We start from the raw sequence: 16,529 nt of genomic DNA on the forward strand, positions 1-16,529 counted from the left end.
CTCACACAATTAACATCCTTCTAAAACATCTTATGCTGCCTTTCTCAGTGTACTCTAATTTGGGTTAAATATATGCTATAAAAATATTTTTAACATTTCAAAGTCAATCAGTGTTACTCCCTTAAAACTTACCTAACATGGTATTCCGGCAATAAGCTGAGTTCTACATCAACAATTAAGCCCTTCACGAAGCAGTTCTGCCAACTATCTCTATCATGATGACAATCATGAATGGGCTTCCTTTCATTTCAGTCTCACCTTCATTCCTTTGCAACTGGTTATGGTGAACTTCAAAACCAAGTATTTGACAAAAGATGGAGCTAATCTTTGTCTCTTTGCAAGGCGTTAAAGTCCTGGATACTATATCAGTCCTCAAGACATTAGTAAAATCTGCAAACAATTAAAGTGTAAATGCAATGTGGAAAATGACTACTCAACTCTCTTTGGATATTTAAGTACCTACAATCATTTGAAATTCCAGAATATAAATATATAACTTTCTTAAACAATACTTGATATATCAGAATATTTACTTATATTCCCTAAAATATAAAGTATATTCTTGTATCAACCCTGACAAGGAGGTGTAACACCAACCTAATTTCAAGAGTTTAAAAATTCTTGTTGCTACGCAGTAATAGTTTCACCAGGAAAGTTACACATATACATAATATGAGACCTTTTATTAAATCACAGAACACATTTCTCCTATATCTAAAGTTTCAACAATTCCACATGATTCAATAAGGTTTTCCATTCTGCTTACAGAACCTTTTAGCATCTCTCTAATATCGTTAGAATTATACCCATAAATCTTCACACATCTACTGTACATAATACAGCCTGCTTGTATTTGTAAGTACTCACTGCCATTTCTTGATTTTATAAATGAAGTGTTGGAGAAGATTTTTGTTTTACTTTATTTCTTTTTCATGGAGATACAGCATAAATATCCTTTTTTTACTATCATATTCAGTTACATTAAAATATACTCTAGAGTTACGATTGGCTTGTCATTTTCTGGTAAATTATACCTTACTAATAAGTGATTTGTTTATGGATGGGGTTGTTAGGTAAGTGAATGCAAGAGTTATGTAGAGAGGAGCAAGTATGCAGTCTGTTGTGGGTGAGAGCTTTTGAAGTGAGTCAGTTGTTGTTCAGTGATGATACAGCGCTGGCGGCTGATTCGGGTGAGAAACTGCAGAAGCTGGTGACTGAATTTGGTAAAGTGTGTGAAAGAAGAAAGCAGAGAGTAAATGTGAATAAGACCAAGGTTATAAGGTAGAGTAGGGTTGAGGGACAAGTCAACTGGGAGGTAAGTTTGAATGGAGAAAAACTGAAGGAAGAGAAGAGTTTTAGATATCTTGGAGTAGATTTGGCAGTGGATGGAACCATGGAATCGGAAGCGAGTCACAGGGTGGGGGAGGGGGCGAAAGATCTGTGAGTGTTGAAGAATGTGTGGAAGGTGAGAACATTATCTCAGAAAGCAAAAATTGGGTATGTTTGAAGGAATAGTGGTTCCAACAATGTTATATGGTTGCGAGGCGTGGGCTATAGATAGGGTTGTGTGGAGGAGAGTGAATGTGTTGGAAATGAGATGTTTGAGGACAATATGTGATGTGAGGTGGTTTGATCAAGTAAGTAATGAAAGGGTAAGAGAGATGTGTGGTAATAAAAAGAGAGTGGTTGAGAGAGCAGAAGAGGGTGTTTTGAAATGGTTTGGTCACATGGAGAGAATGAGTGAGGAAAGATTGATAAAGAGGATATATGTGTCAAAGGTGGAGGGAACAAGGAGAAGTGGGAGACCAAATTGGAGGTGGAAGGATGGAGTGAAAAAGATTTTGAGCGATTGGGGCCTGAACATGCAGGAGGGTGAAAGATGTGCAAGGAATAGAGTGAATTGGAACGATGTGGTATACCGGGGTCGACGTGCTGTCAATGGATTGAACCAGGGCATGTGAAGCGTCTTTTCCTAGCGCTACCTTGTACGCGTGCAGGGGGAGGGGGGGTGTCATTTCATGTGCGGCCGGGTGGCGACGGGAATGAATAAAGGCAGCAAGTATGAATTATGTACATGTGTATATATGTATATGTCTGTGTATGTGTATATATTTGTATACATTGAAATGTATTGGTATGTATATGTGTATGTGTGAACGTGTACATATATACACGTGTATGTGGGTGGGTTGGGCCATTCTTTCGTCTGTTTCCTTGCGCTACCTCGCTAACGCGGGAGACAGTGACAAAGTATAATAAAATATATTATACTAAATAAGCGTGATAATTCTTTAATAAGTGTGATATTCTTTAATACAAAAAAGGTATCGTAGCAATGATAAAAATACATTTACAGGCCACTGCTTTAAATTCAACAAACATCAAGTTTTACAAAACCAAATTCAGAAATTCTAAACTTTTAACTTGCATTAAAATAATGCTTTATACTTTTCATTTACATAAAAGTGAAAATTTACTAAATACTAACTGCCCTTTGTGCATTAGTGGGTAAAAACATAATCTTGTAAATTAATATAATCTCTGAAACAATGAGGTCATATATGATCAAATTGGACACAATGATAAATTATTGAAATCATAAAGGGTAATTGGTTCACTTTGTCACTTTACATTTTTGATCAAAGTGACAATTCTGGTGAATGGCATGTTAAACATCAGAATTAGGGTTATTAAATGTTCACAAACACTGTGGAAAGCTTTAAAAAAGGAAAATTACAAACCTATATTCTAAAAATGCATAATTTGCATGCACAACCCTGCTTTGCAGGGAACTGGCATTGATGTGATTTGGAAAAAAAGATCTCATATTCTACTTGCCTAATTGACTTAATTCTTATCCTGTCATTCCATATTCATCCTGTTCGACTTGAAGGAGCCCATCAGCATACTGAAACTCGGAGCTATTTTCATACTCTGACATGTCCAGTGCTACCTCACAGCTCTCTCGCACTACCCTAGCCTCATCATTAAGATAATCTTTTAGTACAGCCATTGCTGTTTCAGAGGCTATTGAACCAAGAGCCTCAGCGGCCTCATGTCGAACCATCTCATTTTCCTTTTCGTCACGTACAACAGAAGCTAACTCTTCCACTACAGTATCATTAGACATCTGACCCAATACAAAACCAATTTCATGGCGGAAGAGAGCACTACTGCATCTAAATCCTGCTGCAATAGCTTTTGCACTCTCTACTGTATTTAGATTACGAAGAGAAAACATAGCTCGATATCGGTCAAACAAAGGCAAAGATTCATCCAGTAACCTTTCCTTCAACCTCCCAACATTTGTCTCTGCTGTTGGTGGAGTAGGGTCAACAGATAGGAATAAGTCATCCTTAAACTTTTCTGTTTTACTAGCCTCACTTTGCAACCACTCTAACCTACCAACAGCTAACTGGCAAGTTTCAGCAACCTCTACAACAGGGTCTTTGCTATAACTTTTTAAGAGTTCTAGAACTGTGGGGTCTCCTATAGCCCCTAGTGCCTCCCCTGCCTCATGGCGCACCATAGGTTCCTGATTAACGTCTTTTAATACCTCTACAAGTTTAGGAATAGCGCGGGTGTTTCCCATTTGTCCAAGACAGTATGCTAGCTCATGTTTCAAGAGAGCTGAAGGATCAGTAAAACACTGTGATATAGCAACAATGGAAGTATCCCCACCAAGGTTTTTCAGAGTGAAGAGGGCACGAAAGCGTTCCTTCAAGGGACGACTTTGATCTTGCAGCACACGTCCAATGGCCTCTATTTTGCTCTTTGGGACCATTTTGTCTGTGAAAGCAAAAAATTACTTAAGCTCAGCACACAGGATATATACTGTGTATTTACAGGCTGAATTACAGAGATAAGTACAATGTAAAGTGAACCTGTAAAACATAAAGAAAAACTGATATATGGACAGAAAAGTTCAACTTTAAATTATGCTTCACTTGACATGAGAACCAGCCATTAACAAGGTGACAAGCAAAATTTAACAATACTGTGGTAACTACTACCTGTCATAATAGTAAAAAAAATTAAAGCCTCAATAATCCGGAGTTCTGTCTAGTTCTGAAAGTCATCCCAGAACAATGAGTATTTGCTATAAATATTCAATTCATGCCACAGATATTTAAGATACAGAAAAAAATACACTGGAATTGTTACATTTGAAAATTTATCGAATTAACTATCAAAGAATGGCTACCTGTTCCATTTTTACAGGAAAATATATTCCTTGGGACTGGGAAAAAAAACTACTATTCTCATATTTCCTGCACATCATTGTCAAAGGTGAAGGTGGTGCACTTGGAAATCTTTTCTTTATATATCAATTCTTTGTGAATGAAGGAACAGAAGGAATGAAATCATTTTTTTACTGTTTTGTAAAGATATTACAGAGAAGGAATGAAATTAGTTTTTTACTGTTTTGTAAAGATATTACAGAGTATATAGTACATACACAAACAGAACCTCTGACTTTCAAAAAAAAAATCCTAGTTTTTGAGGCATTCTGATCAGTCCATGCAATGTGACACTTCCAGGAAAGATCAGATATTACAGTGGTATCATGCACATTTATATTGTTGAGTAATGGCATCACCCCAAATTATTGCTTTACATTGGATATGCATTCCTGGAAAACATGATTCAGTGGAATCACCATAATGTAGAACCCATTTTACCATACAAGTCAATGGCATAAAGAGGGTTATGTCCCTGACTGAGATCTGTCTACCTAATTTTCACACACACACACACACACACATAAAAAAAAAAGTTCCGAGGCATTAAAACAAACGAATATCATTAATCCATGTATTCTAATAAGGATCATGGCTTAAAGAACAAAAAGCCAAACATGAACAATGGTTAAAGAATACTGTTGAATAAAAATACAGTACAATGTGTAAAAGACCGTTATGTTGATAATGATCTTTGATCCTGACACATAATTCACTCCTTGTTCTATGTAATTTTACCCCTGGTATGATTCATCTTTGATGCAAGTATATGTGCGATGCTACTGGCATATCGTCTCTGCGTGCACTGCTAATAAAGTGTTTTCATGGATACAGTGGGCAAGCCAAGAGCTCTGGAGACATCATCACTACAATGATGAGCACCAAAAAGATCTCAAAACTTCACTTTGCTTGCTAGGTTGCTTAGATAAGAATGGCCTAGTTTGTTTCCTTATGTCGGTTCAGTTCGGTCAGATTAAGCTAGCTATGTTACACTAAATCAAATGGGTTAGGTTAGGACTGGCAGGTTAGATGGGGTTTGTTACTTTATGCATGTCTATGTAGTTTTTTGGCTACATAAGGTAGCTTGATACCGACAAAGTAGTTTTTGAATACTTACGGTAGTTTGTTGCTAATTAAGTAGTTTTTTGGCTACATAAGATAGCTTGATGCCATCTAAGTAGTTTTTGGCTACGGAAGGTAGCCTGATGCCACGCCATGGAATAGAACAGAAATACTGAAAAAAATACCACCTACCATAGCAAATCATGACGTATCAAGTTTTCCTAAGTTAGAGTCACGAAATCACTACTGTATGCATTTGTCGGTAAATAACGTATGACTCACTGATATCAATTGCTTTGTACCAATTTTGCCGATCGTTTGGGATAATAGCGTTTGAAAGTTGAAACACTGAAGGTACGTTAATAATTGACGGATGCCAGCTAGATGGAACTGGCGATTCAACGGCAATTTTGAAGACAACGTAGTAATAATAACAACTTCCACTATCAAATTTGAAGTTCCAACTCCGTACTGTCATCACATCGAACTGTATAAATCAACTTTATCATTAGTACCCAATGCCCCTAAGCTTGTTTCGATGCAAAAGTAGTTTGATAAATTACTAAGTAAACAAGTCCGGTATAAAACTGCCTTGTACATTAACGCGATACATCAATCGGCAAACTAACTACCTCGTATTGTGAAAATAACTGACTTCCTAGAGCTTCAGACATATATCTTTTAGACTTTCAACTACAACATTCCACAAGTACCAGATATCCAGCAGCTGTCTTGCATTTCACAAATAATATCGATACAGAGCAATTAAAATGCATATCAATCCAAAAATATGCTTCAACTTACTAGGAAAAGTTTACCTACTGCTCGTCAGTCCCAACCTGCCGCAAGAATGAAGTTATCGTACATGAAAAATCTATTGTTTAACTTATTATAGTCTTGAACATCTTAAGATGTTAAAAAAAATTGATTTGTGGTACTGAGTCTGACGCCTACATGAATTTGCCAACCAACCAAAATGTTGAAATTACTTTTCTTCAACTATTTCAGAAGCTATATTTTAATTACTATAATATACTGAGCTTATTAAGATTTTGGGATCAAGATTATTTTGGCAAGACTGCGACAATAGTATATGGACTAGCATAACAATATGCATATTAGTGGAATAAGGCATATGGGTATAAAAAGCGGCTGCATGAGGTTCCATAATTATATGATTGTATTCATATAATCCGATAAATAAAACACGGCGACTAATATTGTGGATGCTCTTTTTCTTCCCCTTCCCCTAGAATCCAATACAGCAAATGTCCTACCTGGTTCTTAATCGAGAATAATTACACATAGACATAAACACAAATACTCATTCAAAAAACTAATCTCAGTACTTGTATGACCGGCATTTGTAAGTCTGGTTTATATTCCATAGTAAGACATACAACGGAAGTAATTCTTAGTAAAGATAAGTGTGTGAGGGATTAGTATGAGGCTACAACTACTATAGAGATAGTCTTCTGAAGTACTTTGCTGCAAGATTATGTTAGAACCAAGTCCCAGGTCCGACTCAAATAACAGACGATCCACGGTATGACCTATGTGAAACACATGGCCCAGGTGGGAGACCATCCATGGTGTGGCCCAAGTGAGACTTTCCATGGTATGGCACTGATGGGAAACTTTCCATGGTATGTCCTTAGAGACCGACCATGGTATAACCCCAGGTGGGATGTAATTCATGGAATGACCCTGATGGGAGACTCCATTGTGGAATTGCTTTCACAGTATGAACTATATTAAACATTCCATAGTATCATGCGACCCTCAGGAAGTCTAGCGACCTTTATGAAAAATTTACTTCTATGCTCCATGTGGTACGAAAACCCGTGGACAATCCGTGGTATGATGCATGTTCTACGATCTACGTGGGGTGATATGTAATACGACACATGATGGAGACATATATTAAATGATCTGCATGAGGAACATGCTAGGACAAAACCCATTTTGGCGAATATAATGTATTGCAGCATGTATGATACGATATATAAGATAATTATCTTACACATGCAACCCACTCTTTCAAGGTACAATGTTATTGCACACAACGAGCTCAAAGACTTTGTCATTATTCGAATGAAATTATTCTATTCTGAAAATAAATAATAATTTGTCTCATCACAATATCTATTTATCTTTTATTTTTTTCAATTTTCCAAAAGAAGGAACAGAGAAGGGGACCAGGTGAGGATATTTCCTCAAAGGCCCAATCCTCTGTTCTTAACGCTACCTCGCTAATGCGGGAAATGGCAAATAGAAAAAAAAAAAAAAAAAAAAAAAAAATATATATATATATATATATATATATATATATATATATATATATATATATATATATATATATATATATATAGTACAAATCCTATATATATATATATATATATATATATATATATATATATATATATATATATATATATATATATATATATATATAGGATTTGTACTATTTGCAGTTTCATGACTATTCTTTACATCCTTTTTTCTATATTTCAAACAAGTTTTCTTAAATTACTCTGAAATCTTATTATAGTAACCCTAAAATAAGTTAAAAAACACATGACATAAACTTTAATTTTCGTAAAGTGTCCGGTAGCAAATCTGTGGATGTGCATTTGCGCGCAACCTTTCCTAATATGTCAAATTCTTAATAAGGAAAACAACCAGCAAGGAGAATAATAATATTTTTTCATGCTTTAAATATAGAAGTATGATAAAAATGTACTGAGAAATTACCCGTTCTTTCATTAATACATAGTGCCGGTTCTCCATTGGTCTCCATTTTGTATTCCAACGTTGTATTCGTTCACTCTCTCGGCGTCAGCTATGGAGGAAACATTGTTAAAACGCTTGTGTGAGTATACTTCTTTGTGATTAGTCATATGTTGTAAAACTTAAATATAAAGCAATTTAATGCTTAAGACTTCACTTTTGTCTCCCATAGTTCGCTTAATGCGAGTCAACTAAATATCGTTAGTCATAAGACGGGAATTTAATTTTTTTCGGCTTTGTGCAGATTTCCTCTTATTTATCACTTAATGTTTTATTCCATGTAACTTTTTTTAATTGCAATTGATTTGTGGCACGTGGGGTTGCCGGCCAATCAATGACGTTCGAAAGTGAACCGTTAATGGTAATCGAAAAGACCAATTTTGTTTTGTCGGATATAATGCCATATTTTTATTGAACTATTTTGATAGTTTTGAGGGTTTTATACTGGCGGAGCTTTACATTGTAATATATATGATTACGATTTTTACCATACCCTTAGAGTACGTTATTTTTCATGCTATGAGAATAACTTTACTTCTGCCTGACATAAAACTGTTTCCCATCCACATCCAGGCCCCACATTGCTTTCCATGGTTTACCTCAGACGTTTCACATGCCACGGTACAGTCCACTGACAGCACGTCGACCCTGGTATACTACATTATTCCAACGCTCTATTCCTGACACGCCTCGCACCCTCCTATATGTTAAGGCCCCAATTGCTCATGATCTTTTTCACTTCATCCTTCCACCTCCAAATTGGTCTCCCACTTCTGACATATATCCTTTTTATCACTTTCCTCACTTTCTCTCGTGTCTGAACCATTTCAGCATGCCCTACTCTACTCTTAACCACTTTTTATTACCACACTTCTTTCATTACTCATCACCTTGCACCACACACTGTCCTTAAAAATTTCATTTCCGTCACATCCATCCTCCTCCATACAACCCTACCTATAGCCTCGCAACCATACATTATTGGAACTGCTGTTCCTTCAAACATGCCAATTTTTGCTCTATGATAACATTCTCTCCTTCCACACATTCTAAATTACTCGCTGATCCTACGCCCTCTCCCCCACCCTGTGGGTCTTCTGCTTCCATAGTTACATTTGCTGCTAAGTCCACTCTGGGCCAGATATCTAAAACACTTCTTCCTCCAACCTTCTCCATTCAAACTTGCATCCCAATTAACTTGTCCCTCAACTCTGCTGAACCTAATAACCTTGCTCTTTTTCACATGTACTCTAAACTTTCTCCTTTCACTCACTTTTCCAAACTGTCACCAACTTCTGCAGTTTCTTGGTTGAATCAGCCACCAGTGCTGTATCAGCGAATAGCAAGTGATTCGCTTCCCATGCCTTATCATCCCCAACAGACTGCATACTAACTCATATCTCCAAAACTCTTGCATTTACATTCCTATCCACCCCACCCGTAAACAAGTTAAACCATGGAAACATCACACACCCCTGAGTAGTAGTGTAAGGAAACAGACGAATGGCTCAACCCACCCACATGCACATGTATATACATAAATGCCCTCATGCACATATACATTTCAACATATAAATAGATATACATATGTACACATGTACATATTCATACTTGCTACCTTCATCCATTCCTGTTGCCAACCTGCCACACATGAAATAGCATTCCCCTCTCCAGTGAGGTAGCGCTAGGAACACAAAAAGATCACGTTTGGTCACACTGTCTTTAGCTGTCATATGTAATGCACCGAAGCCACAGCTCCCTTTCCACATCCAGGCCCCAGAGACCTTTCCATGGTTTACCCCAGATGCTTCACATGCCCTGGTTCAATCCGCTGACAGCACATTGACTGTGGTATACCACATCATTCCAATTCACTATTCCTTGCACACCTTTCACTCTTCTATATGTTCAGGCCCCGATCGCTCAAAATCTTTTTCACTCCATCCTTCCACCTTCAGTTTGGTCTCCCGCTTCCCTTTGTTTCCTCTACCTTTGGCACATATGTCCTCTTTGCCAAACTTTCCATGTAACCAAACCATTTCAACACACCCTCTTCTCTCTCAACCCAACTCTTTATTACCACACATGTCTTACCTTTTCATTACTTGATCAAACCACCTCACACTACGCATTGCCCTCAAACATTTCATTTCCAACACATCCACCTTCCTCCCATGCCTTGCAACCATATGACATTGTTGGAACCACTATTCCTTCAAACACCCATTTTTGCTCCAAGATAATCTTACCTTCCACACATTCTTCAGTGCTCCCGAGTGCACTGGTCCAAGGTGGAATACCAAGCAGCAGACAACAGTTTATGTTAATTTGAAAAAAGTTGCTGGAAAGAAGTCAGATTGTACATATATGTTTGGCATATTTAGTTTGGTTCTTACTTTATACCTATTATGATGCTTGTTCTGTCTCAAAAATAATTTTGATTGAAATTGTATTGATGAATAGGTATGTTTGATCATTGAAAAGTAAGTTATCTGTACAGACTTAAAAAATTGCTTACAGATGGCATCTTCTGGGAAATTAGTTGCTGGATTCTTTACACACTGGTATTCACCTTTTAGGTAATAATTTTGTAATTTTTCATACACACTTTCCTTTGTTGTGAAGAATTGGTAGTACTGTTTGAATTTTAATTCTTAATACAGCATGTTATTTTCGTGATAGATTACTTTTTCGGGAGTTTGCAGGAACTAGTGAACTCTGCAGAGGGCTTTGTTCAGCTAGAAATACTTGGTAAGGCTATGAAATTTGTATATCTACTTGGTAAGGCCCTTAAATTTGAATATCTACTTGGTAAGGCCCTTAGATTTGTATATCACCAAGTTTTATATATTTTATTATACTTAGTCGGTTTCCCGCATCAGTGAGGTTGTGCATGGAAACTGGAAGAACAGCCCACTCATATGCACATACATGTACATAAATGCCCATACATGCACATATACATATCGTGTACATACAAACACGTACATACATATATACACATGTACATGTTCATACTTGCCTTCAAGTAAGTTTTGAAGTTAATTTAGGAGAAATTTTGTTTTGCTATTGTTTTTGAAGTACCTGAATTATTGTTGCACATCACATGGGACATAACATTCGAATCTTGTATTTAAACTTTAAAATAAATTGGAGTATGTAAATATACCAAGCATAGTAAGCCACAAATCTTCAACCAATTGAGCTGGTTTGTACTATTGGAGTTCTGCTTGTGGTAGAGTAATAAGACGTGTTATATATGCTATGGGTATGCCCAGTGCAGTGCATGTCATGACAATTCGCTTATATTATGTCTTTAAACACAGCCTCAGTCTAGAGGAAAACCATCATTGGTTTCATGCTTCCCAGATTGTAACCAGATGAAGATCTACAGTGTTCAGAGTTGCCCAGGACTGGATTAATGATGTGAAGGTAAGACAGGTTTGAAAGTGAACATTAGGTTTGACTAAACTTATGGCTTGCCTATCTTCAATGCTTATTGTGAGCATTCCCTTAACATAAATTTGATAGTAAACAGGGAAGGGTTGGTATCCTTGATATATGTATAATGAAGTAGCTGTCATGGCAATTATTTCATTATACTTGAAAATCTGTTGGATTTAACCCAGTTGCATTATTATAGTGATAATGTGACCCTGGTGTGAAGCATAATCTGGAAAACAAATTTTGGGAGAAATAATAGGTTTTTAACAAAGATGGCATAAAAGAAATTTGTCAAGTATAATGTGAAGGTAAGACAGGTTTGAAAGTGAACATTAGGTTTGACTAAACTTATGGCTTGCCTATCTTCAATGCTTATTGTGAGCATTCCCTTTAACCCAGTTGCATTATTATAGTGATAATGTGACCCTGGTGTGAAGCATAATCTGGGAAAACTAATTTTGGGAGAAATAATAGGTTTTTGACAAAGATGGCATAAAAGAAATTTGTCAAGTATAATGTCTGTATGATTGTTTTAAGTAACAGTAATTGAATAGGTTTGGAAGAAATGAGATCTTCTCCAATTGGCAAGTGGAGGGCAAAGTGAACAGGATAGTTGTGCATGAAAATGCAAAAGGTACACATGAATGAAAGCAAATGTGGATAAGAGTTTGTTAGTAGAGCATATCATAGTTCAGGTACACCACCAATTTTCCAGCACTCTTGGTTCCAAAGCCTTGCTAAAATAACCATTTTGCCAGACCAATCATGGTCATGTAATAATAATTCATCAACACACCTCTAACCCACTAATTATACATCTCCCGTGTATCTGAAGTATACCATGGACTGCTAGAAATTTAAATTAAACAAATATTAAATGTAAAATAAATAAATGAAATGCATTATACACCTGCTCAGGACCGAGGTGCTCATCAGCTACGAGTTTCACAAATTCGTCCACATACAGCTCCTTCGTGGTTTGCAGACCGCTTTTCTCTGCACACTTTATTCATGAAAATTCCATGGTGGTGCTTGAATCTTGGAATCCATCCTTCCCTATAGTCATGCTCATGTTGTAATTTAAGTTCTTATGGAACAACTTAGCCTAGTCCATTATCATGCTACCTGACAAGTCCATTCCATCACTCCGATGCTGTTGAAACCATTCCATCATCACTCGATCATGTTCAGTACTCTTACCATCTTAGTTTTTCTAATTGTCATTTGCTTCTTAGAATCGGTCTGCATAGAATTTCAATCTTTTCTCCCTTTGCTTCTTTATATCATAAACAGTTGATGAAACAATACTGTAGATGTCACACAGCTTATGCACCGAAATGCCATGGTCCATTTTTTTCAACAGTTCTGCTTTATCTTGGATCGACATGGACTGTTTACGACTGACTCTCATATGTCTTAGAAGCCATAGCTAGGGTTAACTTTAAGCAAAATAAAATAAGGATCTCACAGAATTGTGGTATCACCACCAACAAGTGCAGTGTAAAGAAGGTAAATAAGTGCGCTCTACACAACGCCATCTGGCCACCCAGTAAACTAGTCTGGTGGCTGCGGTAATTTTAAGTTCCCTCATAATTTGGTCCATACTAAAGGAGGTGCTGAACCATTAGTTGACGGAAAATTGGTGGTGTCTCTGTCATGTACTATCATGATGTGGGACTTGTGGCAAAAGAAATTTGTACTGGAACTAGAGTATCTATAGCTATGTGTACTTGGAATGGTGAAAAATAAACTCATTTGCAAATGTGGTACCTGCTGAAATTGCTTTGATGAAATTTTTGGTACTAACTCTGTAGTCATTACACAGCAGCACCAGGAATGGTAGAACCCACTGTTGTGGACTATAGGACATGTCTAATTTGCCAGAAGGCAGTCTGATAACAGTAGTCTGTACAAATTCTGTTATATATTGTACAAAATTTTTAACGTTTCTTTCATTTTCACAGGTGTAGATGGCTGATTCGCATGTACGCAACTGGATTAGGTAAGCAAGTAGTGTAAATTGGAAGTTTAAATCTTGTGAAAAGGACTGATTGTATGAATTTTATTGTTGTCTTGGGGCCTGAACATGCAAGAGGGAGGGGCATGAGAGAAACCATTGGAGCTGTGTGGTTTACATGAGAGAACATGCTGTGTAGTTTACACGAGAGAACATGCTGTGTAGTTTACACGAGAGAACATGCTGTGTAGTTTACACGAGAGAACATGCTGTGTAGTTTACACGAGAGAACATGATCATTTGGCTGAACCAGTGCATGTGAAGTGATCTGGGAAATCTCGAGTAATGTGGGACCTGGTTGTTCATAGGGGTCTTTGGCTTCTAAGCATTATACATGACAGCCTGAGTGGATGTGGGTGAATGAGGCAATTTCTTTAGTTCCTAATGCTACCATGCTAACATGGGAAATGAATGTTTAAAAAAAAAATGATTATTTTGCTTTGTCGCTGTCTCCCGCGTTAGCGAGGTAGCGCAACAAAGCAGACGAAAGAATGGCCCAACCCACCCACATACACATGTATATACATACAAGTCCACACATGCAAATATACATACCTATACATCTCAATGTACACATATATATACACACACAGACATACATATATACACATGTACATAATTCATACTGTCTGCCTTTATTTATTCCCATCACCACCTCGCCACACATGGAATAACAACCCCCTCCCCCCCTCATGTGTGCGAGTTAGCGCTAGGAAAAGACAACAGAGGCCCCATTCGTTCACACTCAGTCTCTAGCTGTCATGTAATAATGCACCGAAACCACAACTCCCTTTCCACATCCAGGCCCCACAGAACTTTCCATGGTTTACCGCAGACGCTTCACATGCCCTGGTTCAATCCACTGACAGCACGTCGACCCCGGTATACCACATCGTTCCAATTCACTCTATTCCTTGCCCTCCTTTCACCCTCCTGCATGTTCAGGCCCCGATCACTCAAAATCTTTTTCACTCCATATTTCCACCTCCAATTTGGTCTCCCACTTCTCCTCGTTCCCTCCACCTTTGACACATATCCTCTTGGTCAATCTTTCCTCACTCATTCTCTCCATGTGACCAAACCATTTCAAAACACCCTCTTCTGGTCTCTCAACCACACTTTTTATTTCCACACATCTCTCGTACCCTTACATTACTTACTCGATCAAACCACCTCACACCACATATTGTCCTCAAACATCTCATTTCCAGCACATCCTCCCTCCTGCGCACAACTCTATCCTTAGCCCACGCCTTGCAACCATACAACAGTGTTGGAACCACTATTCCATCAAACATACCAATTTTTGCTTTCCAAGATAATGTTCTCAACTTCCAAACATTCTTCAAGGCTCCCAGAATTTTTGCCCCCTCCCCCACCCTATGATTCACTTCCATTTCCATGGTTCCATCTGCTGCCAGATCCACTCCTAGGTATCTAAAACACTTTACTTCCTCCAGTTTTTCTCCATTCAAACTTACCTCCCAGTTGACTTGACCCTCAACCCTACTATACCTAATAACCTTGCTCTTATTCACATTTACTCTTAACTTTCTTCTTTCTCACACTTTACCAAACTCAGTCACCAGCTTCAGCAGTTTCTCACATGAATCAGCCACCAGCGCTGTATCATCAGCGAACAACAACTGACTCACTTCCCAAGCTCTCTCATCCACAACAGACTGCATACTTGCCCCTCTTTCCAAAACTCTTGCATTCACCTCCCTAACAACCCCATCCATAAACAAATTAAACAACCATGGAGACATCACACACCCCTGCCACAAACCTGCATTCACTGAGAACCAATCACTTTCCTCTCTTCCTCTTGGTTACATCCACACACATTTAGACACCCCAATCTGAGCCTTCGAGGAGGATGAGCACTCCCCGCATGACTCCTTCTGTTTCCCATTTTAGAAAGTCAAAATACAAGGAGGGGAGGGTTTCTGGCCCCCCGCTCCCGTCCCCTTTAGTCGCCTTCCACGACACGTGGGGAATGCATGGGAAGTATTCTTTCTCCCCTATCCCCAGGGATAAAAGAAAAAAATATGAAAGTATAGTTTTATAAAAGCGCTACTGTATTTACAGTTTTCTTATTTTAGGATACTATAGTAATTCTAGTAATAATCTTATCCCATATTGTACTTGCTTTTTGAATTATGCATATCCATTGGAGTTTTGTTGGATTGCCTTCAGGATAGTGCAGACTCCTTTTGAATGCTGATGTAGTTATACCATCCACATTTTTGTCTTGGTAAATGTTTCACTGGAATATTCATACATTTTTGTATCATAGGTATGTGTACAGATATAGGTCTATCTTTCATGATTATATGCTTTGATATTGGTATGTTCATAATGCCTTTTTTGTCATGCCCAAATTGTATCTACTTTCAAGGCCATGAGTTCCAGTTTCTTCAATATCTCATGTTAGTTCATATACTTCAGCAGGTCTTCAGTTTTGCTTGGTTTCTGTATTGTTCTACCATTTATTTCAATTTTAAGTAGTCACCATAAAGCATGGCAGTATTGTAACTTCACAATTGCTCTGAAATTTTTCATGTATGTGGTTGTGTATGTGAGCAATACCATACTTAGTCATTATACATTGCTTGTGAGTACTATCTCATTTGTGTATTAATGGTTAAAGCTTTCCAGTTGTGTACAGACTTCCAGGAATGTTCTTCGGTCCCTATATGGATGGGGGAAGAATACTTTGTCACTTATCTCTTTTGAGTTAGAGCTTTATTCATACTTTGGTTAGGGGTGCCATCTGTCTTGTATACATGCTTCTGTAAACAAGCAGATATACATGCCTCTGTAAAACAAGCAGAGAACCTTGTGAGCATGGTTAGGGAAATTTGGGCCTGCAACTGCTGGCAGAATAGTCTTACTTATTCCCTTGATGTTACCTTTTAATCGTTTTTCACCATACGCCAACTGTTTTCTCCTTTGATACTCAAAATGCAAGT

The 16,529-nt window shown here is 37.7% G+C and overlaps 2 protein-coding genes across 23 annotated transcripts in view; one reads left to right on the forward strand and one right to left on the reverse strand.

Moving 5' to 3' along the window:
• Positions 1 to 668: 668 nt before the first annotated feature.
• The window catches only part of nero (deoxyhypusine hydroxylase nero), a 59,713-nt gene continuing 43,852 nt past the window's right edge, over positions 669 to 16,529 (reverse strand). Inside the window, exons 1-2 of one of the 6 annotated variants that reach the window (XM_071689294.1) lie at positions 6,108 to 6,237; positions 669 to 3,789 (exon numbers count right to left, since the gene is read on the reverse strand). In XM_071689294.1, coding sequence (XP_071545395.1) covers positions 2,855 to 3,784 — 930 coding nt within the window. In that variant the 5' untranslated portion in view covers positions 3,785 to 3,789; positions 6,108 to 6,237 and the 3' untranslated portion in view covers positions 669 to 2,854. Of the gene's footprint in view, positions 3,790 to 5,495; positions 5,886 to 6,016; positions 6,238 to 16,529 lie in introns of those variants that run through there. The other 5 variants (XM_071689295.1, XM_071689296.1, XM_071689290.1 and 2 more) reach the window with 5 other exon arrangements.
• The window catches only part of LOC139763297 (uncharacterized), a 48,525-nt gene continuing 39,958 nt past the window's right edge, over positions 7,963 to 16,529 (forward strand). For 4 of the 17 annotated variants that reach the window (XM_071689279.1, XM_071689280.1, XM_071689283.1 and 1 more), the window contains exons 1-3: positions 8,001 to 8,175; positions 11,463 to 11,525; positions 13,502 to 13,539. The gene's annotated coding sequence lies outside the window, so the exon portion shown is untranslated. Of the gene's footprint in view, positions 8,176 to 11,462; positions 11,526 to 13,501; positions 13,540 to 16,529 lie in introns of all 17 variants that reach the window. The other 13 variants (XM_071689271.1, XM_071689276.1, XM_071689267.1 and 10 more) reach the window with 10 other exon arrangements.

This window comes from Panulirus ornatus, chromosome 46 (assembly GCF_036320965.1).
Source record: "Panulirus ornatus isolate Po-2019 chromosome 46, ASM3632096v1, whole genome shotgun sequence".
NCBI lineage: Eukaryota > Metazoa > Arthropoda > Malacostraca > Decapoda > Palinuridae > Panulirus > Panulirus ornatus.